The 12142-nt window shown below is 38.0% G+C and overlaps 1 protein-coding gene across 2 annotated transcripts in view; it reads left to right on the plus strand.

Annotated features, from left to right (window-relative positions):
- Window positions 1-11926, plus strand: part of LOC126418504 (glutathione S-transferase-like) — a 77395-nt gene extending 65469 nt beyond the window's left edge. For both annotated transcript variants that reach the window (XM_050085309.1, XM_050085299.1), the window contains exons 4-5: window positions 5439-5581; window positions 11479-11926. In XM_050085309.1, coding sequence (XP_049941266.1) covers window positions 5439-5581; window positions 11479-11646 — 311 coding nt within the window. In that variant the 3' untranslated portion in view covers window positions 11647-11926. The remainder of the gene's footprint in view (window positions 1-5438; window positions 5582-11478) is intronic.
- Window positions 11927-12142: the final 216 nt, after the last annotated feature.

Below are 12142 nucleotides of genomic sequence, written 5' to 3' on the forward strand. Positions count from 1 at the left end.
AGCAGCCTTTTCAGTAGTTGCAGGGGCAACAGTCTGGATGATTGACTGATCTGGCCTTGTTAACTTAACCAAAACGGCCTTGCTGTTGTGGTACCGCGAACGGCTGAAAGCAAGGGGAAACTACAGCCATAATTTTTCCCGAGGGCATGCAGCTTTGCAGTATGGTTAGATGATGATGGCGTCCTCTTGGGTAAAATATTCCGGAGGTAAAATAGTCCCCCATTCGGATCTCCGGGCGGGGACTACTCAGGAGGACGTCGTTATCAGGAGAAAGAAAACTGGCATTCTACGGATCGGAGCATGGAATGTCAGATCCCTTAATCGGGCAGGTAGGTTAGAAAATTTAAAAAGGGAAATGGATAGGTTAAAATTAGATATAGTGGGAATTAGTGAAGTCCGGTGGCAGGAGGAACAAGACTTCTGGTCAGGTGAATACAGGGTTATAAATACAAAATCAAATAGGGGTAATGCAGGAGGAGGTTTAATAATGAATAAAAAAATAGGAGTGCGGGTAAGCTACTACAGACAGCATAGTGAACGCATTATTGTGGCCAAGATAGACACGAAGCCCACGCCTACTACAGTAGTACAAGTTTATATGCCAACTAGCTCTGCAGATGATGAAGAAATTGAAGAAATGTATGATGAGAGAAAAGAAATTATTCAGGTAGTGAAGGGAGACAAAAATTTAATAGTCATGGGTGACTGGAATTCGAGAGTAGGAAAAGGGAAAGAAGGAAACATAGTAGGTGAATATGGATTGGGTCTAAGAAATGAAAGAGGTAGCCGTCTGTTAGAATTTTGCACAGAGCAAAACTTAATCATAGCTAACACTTGGTTCAAGAATCATAAAAGAAGGTTGTATACATGGAAGAATCCTGGAGATACTAAAAGGTATCAGATAGATTATATAATGGTAAGACAGAGATTTAGGAACCAGGTTTTAAATTGTAGGACATTTCCAGGGGCAGATGTGGACACTGACCACAATCTATTGGTTATGAACTGTAGATTAAAACTGAAGAAATTGCAAAAAGGTGGGAATTTAAGGAGATGGGACCTGGATAAACTGAAAGAACCAGAGGTTGTACAGAGTTTCAGGGAGAGCATAAGGGAACAATTGACAGGAATGGGGGAAAGAAATACAGTAGAAGACGAATGGGTAGCTCTGAGGGATGAAGTAGTGAAGGCTGCAGAGGATCAAGTAGGTAAAAAGACGAGGGCTAGTAGAAATCCTTGGGTAACAGAAGAAATATTGAATTTAATTGATGAAAGGAGAAAATATAAAAATGCAGTAAATGAAGCAGGCAAAAAGAAATACAAACGTCTCAAAAATGAGATTGACAGGAAGTGCAAAATGGCTAAGCAGGCATGGCAAGAGGACAAATGTAAGGATGTGGAGGCTTATCTCACTAGGTGTAAGATAGATACAGCCTACAGGAAAATTAAATAGACCTTTGGAGAAAAGAGAGCCACTTGTATGAATATCAAGAGCTCAGATGGAAAGCAAGTTCTAAGCAAAGAGGGGAAAGCAGAAAGGTGGGAAGGAGTATATAGAGGGTCTATACAAGGGCGATGTACTTGAGGACGATATTATGGAAATGGAAGAGGATGTAGATGAAGATGAAATGGGAGATACGATACTGCGTGAAGAGTTTGACAGAGCACTGAAAGACCTGAGTCGAAACAAGGCCCTGGGAGCAGAGAACATTCCATTAGAACTACTGACGGCCGTGGGAGAGCCAGTCCTGACAAAACTCTACCATCTGGTGAGCACGATGTACGAGACAGGCGAAATACCGTCAGACTTCAAGAAGAATATAATAATTCCAATCCCAAAGAAAGCAGGTGTTGACAGATGTGAAAATTACCGAACTATCAGTTTAATAAGTCACAGCTGCTAAATACTAACATGAATTATTTACAGACGAATGGAAAAACTGGTAGAAGCCGACCTCGGGGAAGATCAGTTTGGATTCCGTAGAAATGTTGGAACACAGTGAGGCAATACTGACTGTATGACGTATCTTAGAAGAAAGATTAAGGAAAGGCAAACCTACGTTTCTAGCATTTGTAGACTTAGAGAAAGCTTTTGGCAATGTTGACTGGAATACTCTCTTTCAAATTCTAAAGGTGGCAGGGGTAAAATACAGGGAACGAAAGGCTATTTACAATTTGTACAGAAACCAGATGGCAGTTTTACGAGTCGAGGGGCATGAAAGAGAAGCAGTGGTTGGGAAGGGAGTGAGACAGGGTTGTAGCCTCTCCCCGATGTTATTCAATCTGTATATTGAGCAAGCAGTAAAGGAAACAAAAGAAAAATTTGGAGTAGGTATTAAAAGCCAGGGAGAAGAAATAAAAACTTTGAGGTTCACCGATGACATTGTAATTCTGTCAGAGACAGCAAAGGACTTGGAAGAGCAGTTGAATGGAATGGACAGTGTCTTGAAAGGAGGATATAAGATGAACATCAACAAAAGCAAAACAAGGATAATGGAATGTAGTCGAATTAAGTCGGGTGATGCTGAGGGAATTAGATTAGGAAATGAGACACTTAAAGTAGTAAAGGAGTTTTGCTATTTGGGGAGCAAAATAACTGATGATGGTCGAAGTAGAGAGGATATAAAATGTAGACTGGCAATGGCAAGGAAAGCATTTCTGAAGAAGAGAAATTTGTTAACATCGAGTATAGATTTAAGTGTCAGGAAGTCGTTTCTGAAAGTATTTGTATGGAGTGTAGCCATGTATGGAAGTGAAACATGGACAATAAATAGTTTGGACAAGAGGAGAATAGAAGCTTTCGAAATGTGGTGCTACAGAAGAATGCTGAAGAATAGATGGGTAGATCACATAACTAATGAGGAAGTATTGAATAGGATTGGGGAGAAGAGAAGTTTGTGGCACAACTTGACCAGAAGAAGGGATCGGTTGGTAGGACATGTCCTGAGGCATCAAGGGATCACAAATTTAGCATTGGAGGGCAGCGTGGAGGGTAAAAATCATAGAGGGAGACCAAGAGATGATTACACTAAGCGGATTCAGAAGGATGTAGGTTGCAGTGGGTACTGGGAGATGAAGGAGCTTGCACAGGATAGATTAGCATGGAGAGCTTCATCAAACCAGTATCAGGACTGAAGAGAACAACAACAACAACAACGGTCGATTTTAGTTGCCACAGTGTTGAGAATGAAATGTGGACAAGATACCTAAATTTCATATAAAATTTACTGTATAACAATATCTCATTTAATTTAAGTACCACATAGGTGTCGTATGTAATAGTGAGAAATATTTCATCTTTCGCGACTGTAACAAAAGTTTTATTTACACCGGTCATGTTTGGTTTTATTTTATAGCACTTCAATCAATCAAAAGGCAGTACACAAAATACATTAAACAAAACTGTGGACTTACAAAAACATTAGGACTTGAATATACCGTCTATGGAAGTGCTCTGAGCTATGTCAAATACAATTTTTGTGTGTGGCACACACAAACAACATTTATTAGCTAAAACACTGATCAGCCAACACAAACGTTGAATATTGTGTTAACGCAGTACAAAACTACGAAAGGTGACTTGGCAATGGAGGAGACAAAATACTGTCCATTGAAGATGCTTCAAAAGAGAGAAACGCATCTGGTCTAAATAAGTCGCTTATTACAGTTGCAGAAGAGGAATATATTTCAGTGTAAATAAAACTTTTATTACAGTCGCGAAAGACTGAATATTTCTCAATATTACATACGACACCTATGTGGTACGTAAATTAAATGAGATGTTATACAGTAAATTTTATATGAAATTTAGGTATCTTGTCCACATTTCATTCTCAACATTGTGCCAACTAAAATCGACCATATGGAAAGTATACGCTATGGACTTTTTACCTCTGCAAACTCTTCAAAATTCCGTACAATGGTTTACTATATTTAATGCTGCATAATAACTGCGTTGAACATCGAAACAAAATTAAGTCATTTATGGGGAGAAGGTATCAGTCAAGAAGACGTGTAAAAATCAAATATTTGGGCGAAATAGTTTTTGTGAAATCGAATGATAAGTGTGTCAAAGCAGTGGGAACACCAAGTGTCTGCACAGGCGAGCAGTGCAGTGATGACAAAATCACGCACAGCGCGGAACATGGGGAGCACGTGTCTGTAGCAGCAAAAGGGTTAATGAAGAGACAAAGCACTAGAAATTTCAAAAAATTGCACTCAAACGAATAAAATTCGTGAAGTATCGCACTTCAATATTGTTTTTAAATAAAGAAAATATTACACACCGCACAAGGATTGAACTCTTAACCTATCACATAGAAGCCCAACACCTTAACCGTTACGCTAACGCAGCTCATCTGTAGTCGTTATTCCTTGAGATGTATAACACATCACGCAAAATACTGACAAACACTGTTGGTATGACTATGAATATTCACGCTTCGTCGAAATACAATAGAAAATAAACAATTACCGCTGTTCTTTATTGTGAAAAAGCGGTTCGTGAGATTGACACAAACACCTTTCCTTGCTATCGCCTGAATTAGGAGTCTTATTGCTTGTTTGGTTTAATTATTAATAGAATATAAAGCAATTGGTATAAAGAATGCTTTTTCCAAACTTTCTATAAAAGAAAGTCTGCTATCAAGACATTGCTTTTGTTCTATTACTTTATTTATGACTGAACGTTTCTAAAACTGAAGACACTCGTCCATGCTCTGCACTGCAGTCGAGATCTGGCAACGTCGTTCTCTGTCCATTGGCTGACACTGTTTTGTGACATCAGATGTGCAGGACGAACCTAAACTTGGCCGCCAACATAAATGACGTGCACTTTAGTGACACCTCTCAGCTGAGGATGACGTGTTGGTTGGTTGGTACCATTGGACCTCCTGATGCCTGTTCAAATGGGACTATAAAAATAAAGTACATACACATATATAATTATGAAGAGAAATGCCTATGAAATGCTCTGAATAATTGGCTTCTATGAGAGTTACATTACATTACCTTGCTTTTCTTATTTTTTTGTAACTCTGTTCTGCCTCGATTAAATTGAAAGTTGAGTCCTCATCCCATCCATTCCAACAATGTTTTCATAATTTAAAACATTTCAACTCCATATATCTGTTGGAAAGAGCATTTATGTTTCTTCAAGTATGTTCTATTGTAACTTCATGTAAAGAGAGGAACATCACTCTGCAGTAAAAAATCATTAAAGTAGCAATACCAATGCAATCTGAAAACATGTAAGTGCCCTGTTCCTGTTTGTTACATTAATTTACGTGGTTTTTCAAAGCTATTTGTTAGTGGAAGAAACTGAGCGAGAAGCCTAAAAACATCATTAAGAACCATATAATAGTCACTTTCAATTCTGTGGCAACAATTATCTACCTGTATGGTGGACATTTTGTTAAAATAATCATTCTTTTATGCAGAGATAGACAAGTTTTTCTATGAACCTGATGAAGTTGAAAAGGAGAAGAAGAAGACAGCAATTCTTAATGAACTGGAGACAATAATTATGCCAAGACTTGATAATTTGGCTAAGGAAAATGGTGGTTATCTTGCAGCGGGCAAAGTAAGTATATATATGTTTGCTTGAAAGCAAAGGACTGTACATGCTACTTGAGTATAGTTTTTGATAGGCTTAATTCATTTTCATTGCACACTTCCAGATTTTCTGCTGAGGTTCAGTAACCCCACAGCTATAGTGGTATTAAAAATACACAATATTTTTTGTTTCATTTTATCACAAGAACAAATTTTCTTCTCAGTACCAAGTTACAGTTGCAAGAAAATGTACAATAGACATAAATTCATTGATACATTACCATGCTTTTGTGATCGCTTACTTTGTCCTCTTTATGTAATATTATTAGTGCATATGTATCCAAACAGACACGCATTTGAACACTCAAGCTTTTGATTTATAAATTATTATGTGACATGTGCTGCAGCAGCAGCAGCAGTAGCAATGTCATCATATACCATGCAGTGGAAAATCCAGGATGGAATGTAACAATATAATGAAAAGTATAGTTGCTACTCAACACATAGCGGAGATACCGACTCGCAGAAAGGCACAACAAGAAGACTGTCGGAAAGTTAGCTTTCAGCCAAGAAAGCAGAGAGAGAGAGAGAGAGAGAGAGAGAGAGAGACGCAGGCCTTGTTAGCTGAAAGCTAACTTTCTGATAGTCTTTGTGGTTGTGCCTTTCTGCAACTCAGCATCTCTGCTATATGGTGAGTAGCAACTATCATTTTCATTATATTGTCAACATACACCATCATTGACATGACACTGATGTTGATAGTCAGTGACTTGCATTGCTGTTAATCCAACAGATACTCTACCAGTAATCAAATATGATTGTGGTGTTGGTGGTCATCATTGTAGACCAATGAGCTAGGGTGATAGGTCTATGCACTTTCCCATTTACAGCCATTCATATATACATACATACAGTTTGAAAAGTGTCAGGGTACTCTCCAGTGCCCAGCGACCCTCTGTGTGCCTTAAAGTTTAGCACTGTTCTCCAGTTTCAGTTAACAGTGCCTGTCATCGACCGACATCAGTCTGATAAATTTTCCAGTACTTCTTACATTCTGGTTTTATTGTTTTGCTTTCTTAGATCATAATTATTTCATTTTGCCATATAAAAATGCTTTTTTATGTCATTTTTTTTTAATTGTCAAATGTGAGTGCTATTAATGTGCCACATCATACAGTGCTAAAGTGCTGATACATAGTGACTACTTACGCACACAAGATATGTAATCAGTGATGAGAACATATTTCAGTACAACCTTGTTGCCAAAGGTGACGGGCACATCTGAATTTATGTAGTTTCGAGAAAATGGTGATTTATTGCTTGTAAAAATTGTTGAAAATTCATGATCACACATAGTTACATAAGTCAGTTTATTTCAGAACTGGTTTGTCACTAACAGAACATCTTCAGGTGTCTGCATGCAACAAAAAACCAAAACAAGACACAGCAAGTTATTACAAAAACTATCATGAATGTAGTACAGAACCAACTGAGAATGTACACTGCGAATTTGTAATCAGATGTGCGACACGTTGTAACCACTATTTACTACCATGGCACAAGCCTATATCTCCATTTAAGTATAAATCAGGAGCACATACAACACCCAGTAATTCTGTGCAAAGCATTTGACAATACTCGTGTAACGTACAATTCTCAGTAATGACTATGTCAGCACATGTTGCAGTCAGGGCAGCCAGAACCTAATATATCATTTTGAAAAGATAAGACTGCTTCAACTTTAAATCCTATATTTATAGGCATGACCAGTTTCACATAATTTTAGTTGCATCGTCTGGTACAATAAAAGCGAGTCGTGTTCCGTTCAAGAGAAGAGAATGGGATGATCCAGTGTTCATAGTCAGCAATTTTTCACTAAGTAGTGCACATCAAGCATAAAACAGGGTAAAGTAACATATAGCGCTCCTGTGACAAGCTGCCATGATTCCATTATTAGCAATATAAGGTGTAACAGTTGTAAATTGTCGTGGCTGTGTTGGGAAAGTACCAGAGCTCCAACCACTAATAGAAAGCACTGATGCTCAAATCGTTATAGGTACTGAAAGCCAGCTAAAGCCGGATATAAGCTCAGCCGAAATTTTTGTGAAGAACCTAACGGTATTCCGAAAGGATAGGCTAAACACGGTTGGCGGTAGCGTGTTTGTTGCTGTCAGTAGTAGTTTAACTTGTTGTGAAATTGAAGTAGATATTTCCTGTGAGCTAGTACGGACAGAGGTCATTGTTGGCAACCAGAATAAAATAATAATAGGATCCTTTTACCGACCTCCCAATTCAGATGATATGGTTGCTGAAAGGTTCAAAGAAAACTTGAGTTTGCTTTTAAACACGTACCCGACTCATACGATAATAGTTGGTTGTGGCTTTAATCTACCCTCTATATGTTGGTGAAAATACATGTTTAATTCTGGAGGTATGCATAAAATATCATCCGAAATTGTGCTGAACGCATTCTCTGAAAATTGTTTCGAGCAGTTAGTTCATGAGCCCACGTGAATAGTAAACAGTTGTGAAAATGCACTTGACCTCTTAGCAACAAATAATCCTGAGTTAATAACGAGCATCAAAACCGATTCAGGGATTAGTGAGAACAGGGTTGTCGTAGCAAGATTGAATATTGTAATCCCCAAATCCACCAAAAATAAGCAAAAAATATACCTATTCAAAAAAGCAGATAAAAATTCACTTGACACTTTCCTGAGAGACAATCTTTACTCATTCCAAATTAATAATGTAAGTGTAGACCAGATGTGGCTTACATTCAAAGAAATAGTATTGGCAGCAATTGAGAGATTTATATCAAATAAACTAACAAACGACGGAGCTGAACCTCCTTGGTACACAAAATGGGTTACAACACTGTTGCAGAAACAATGAAATAAACATGCCAAATTTAAACAGACGCAAAATCCCCAAGATTGGCGATCTTTTACAGAAGATCAAAATTTAGGGCAGATATCAATGCAAGATGCTTATAACAATTTCTGCAATGAAACTTTGTCTCGAAACCTGACAGAAAATTCAGAGAGATTCTGGTCGTGTGTGAAGTATGTTAGCAGCAAGAAACAATCAATGCCTTCTCTGCGTGATAGCAATGGAGATACTATCAAAAACAGTGCTGCCAAAGCAGAGTTACTAAACACAGCTTTCCAAAGTGCCTTCACAAAAGATAAAGTAAATATTCCAGAATTCAAATAAAGAACAGCTTGCAACATGAGTAACGCAGAAGTAAATATTCTTGGAGTAGTGAAGCCACTTAAATCACTTAATAAAAGCAAGTCTTCTGGTCCAGACTGTATACCAATTAGGTTCCTTTCGGAGTCTGCTGATGCATTAGCTGCATACTTACAAATCAGCGAAACGTCCGTACCCATGACTGGAGAGTTTCACGGGTCACACAAATATTCAAGAAAGGTAGTAGGAGTAATCCACTAAATTACAAGCCCATATCGTATATATATGAAAATAGGGAAACATTCCACGCGGGAAAAATATATTTAAAAACAAAGATGATGTGACTTACCATACGAAAGCGCTGGCAGGTCAATAGAAACACAGACAGACACATACATACACACAAAATTCTAGCTTTCGCAACCAATGGTTGCTTCGTCAGGAAAGAACTCTTTGTCTTTAAATATGTCTGCTTGTGTCTGTATGTGTGTGGATGGATATGTGTGTGTGCGCGAGTGTATACCCGTCCTTTTTTCCCCCTAAGGTAAGTCTTTCCGCTCCCAGGATTGGAATGACTCCTTACCCTCTCCCTTAAAACCCACATCCTTTCGTCTTTCCCTCTCCTTCCCTCTTTCCTGATGAGGCAACAGTTTGTTGCGAAAGCTTGAATTTTGTGTGTTTATATAAAACAGAGAGAGAGGGAGAGGGGAACATTCCACGTGGGAAAAATATATCTAAAAACAGGTATACACTCACACACACACAAACGCTTTGCTTTTACATATGTCTGCTTGTGTCTGTATATGTGCGGATGGATATATATATATGTGTGTGTGTGTGTGTGTGTGTGTGTGTGTGTGTGTGTGTGTGTGTGTACTTGTCCTTTTTTCTCCCTAAGGTAAGTCTTTCCACTCCCGGGATTGGAATGACTCCTTACCCTCTCCCTTAAAACCCACGTCCTTTCGTCTTTCCCTCTCCTTCCCTCTTTCCTGATGAAGCAACCATGGATTGCGAAAGCTTGAATTTTGTGTGTGTGTTTGTGTTTGTTTGTGTGTCTATCAACATACCAATGCTTTCGTTTGGTAAGTTACATCATCTTTTTATATAGTGTCAAAACATTATGAATTAACTCGAAGAAAACGATCTATTATTGACAGACAGTCAACATGGGTTTAGAAAACATCATTCCTGTGAAACACAACTAGCTTTTTATTCACATGAAGTGTCGAGTGCTATTGACAAGGGATTTCAGATCGATTCCGTATTTCTGGATTTCCCGAAGGCTTTTGACACTGTACCACACAGGCGGCTTGTAGTGAAATAGCTTGCTTATGGAATATTGTCTCAGTTGTGTGAATGGATTTGTGATTTCCTGTCAGGGAGGTCACAGTTTGTAGTAACTGACGGAAAGTTATCGAGTAAAACAGAAGTGATTTCTGGCGTTCCCCAAGGTAGTGTTATAAGCCCTTTACTGTTCCTTATCTATGTAAACGATTTGGGAGGCAACTGAGCAGCCGTCTTCAGTTGTTTGCAGATGACCCCGTCTTTTATCAAATAATAAAGTTATCAGAAGATTAAAACAAACTGCAAAACGATTTAGAAAAGATATCTGAATAGTGCAAACAGTGGCAGTTAACCCTAAATAACAGGAAGTTGACCATAAATAACAAAAAGTGATCAGAATAACAAGGTCATCCACATGAGTGCTTAAAGGAACTCATCATACTTTGGTTACATGATAAATCAGTCTAATCTAAAAGCCATAAATTCAATTAAATATCTAGGTATTACAATTATGAACAACTTAAATTGGAAGGAACACAGAAAATGTTGTGGGGAAGACTAAACAAAGACTGTGTTTTATTGGCAGGACACTTAGAAAATGAAACAGATCTACTAAGGAGACTGCCTACAATACGCATGTCCGTCCTCTTTTAGAATACTGCTGCACGGTGTGGGATCCTTACCGGGTAGGACTGATGGAGTACATCGAAAAAGTTCAAAGAAAGGCAGCACGTTTTGTATTATCACAAAATAGGAAAGTGAGTGTCATGGAAATGATACAGAATTTGAGCTGGAAATCGTTAAAAGAAAGGCGTTTTTCGATTCAACGGAATCTTCTCACGAAATTCCAATCACCAACTTTCTCCTTCGAATGCAAAAATATTTTATTGACGCCAACCTACATAGGGAGAAATGATTGTCGTGATAAAATAAGGGAAATCATAGCTCGTACGGAAAGATGTAGGTGTTCATTCTTTGTGCACACTATACGAGATTGGTATAATAGAGAATTGTGAAAGTGGTTTGATGAACCCTCTGCCAGGCACTTAAATGTGATTTGCAGTGTGTCCATGTAGATGTAGCTGATGGGGTCCCAGTCCCCCATTTACTTACAGCAAATGTGCACACTGGATTTTTGTACTAACTGGTGGCGTGTCAAGATGCAACTGTGGAAACGCCAGATAGTGACGTGTGTGTGTGTGTGTGTGTGTGTGTTTGTGTGTGTGTGTTTGTGTGTGTGTGTGTGTGTGTGTGTGTGTTAGTTTGTGTTTGTGTTTCTATGTACTGTCAAAATTTTAGAAATACCATCTGTCTTTCCATGAAATTTTGAAACAACCTGGCACATGCTGCACTCATTTCTTGCAAGTTTCCGTTGATAGGCCTAAGATGTTTCAATTTGCAACCTTGAGTGTCTCATACACGATGTTAACACAGTTGTATTAATTTCAGCTCTCGTGGGCAGACTTCTATTTTGTTGGTATACTTGACTACCTCAATTATATGGCTGGGTTTGACATCACAAAGGATTGTCCGAACCTCATTGCACTGAGGAAAAAGGTCCTTGAACTACCAGGTGTCAAGGAATGGGTGGCTAAAAGGCCATACACAGAACTATAAGTTTGACTGCTTACTTTGTTTTGTACGGTCTACAATGATGAAAAAAATTATGAATTGTTGAACAGAAAGTAACTCTGCTTAGATGTTAGTCTTTATGTTTCTTATTAAAATACTGCTGCAGAGAACTTGAAAGTAATGTTTAATGCTAAAGCTTAGTTTGACTGTTACTCTTTAAATATGTTAAAGTTCATAAAGAAGCAATGTGTCATTTTCTTGTATGTAACAAATGTAACACTTTTTTATGTTTAATTTGTTCAGTAAAATTTGTATGTACAAAAAAGTAGTCTTGTATTTGGTACCATATTTATTTTAATTAATCTTCTATAGGTCCACTATTACCTTAAGTCTCGAACAAATATTAAGTGAATAATCGCTAAATACAATAACAGGAAGTTACTCAGGCAATCCTTGATATCATTAACAATAGAGAACATTATAATGGCAGTGTCACAAAACTTTTCAGTTTTAAATCGTAATCACAAGAGTAACTTTGATT

Source organism: Schistocerca serialis, chromosome 1, assembly GCF_023864345.2.
Source record: "Schistocerca serialis cubense isolate TAMUIC-IGC-003099 chromosome 1, iqSchSeri2.2, whole genome shotgun sequence".
NCBI lineage: Eukaryota > Metazoa > Arthropoda > Insecta > Orthoptera > Acrididae > Schistocerca > Schistocerca serialis.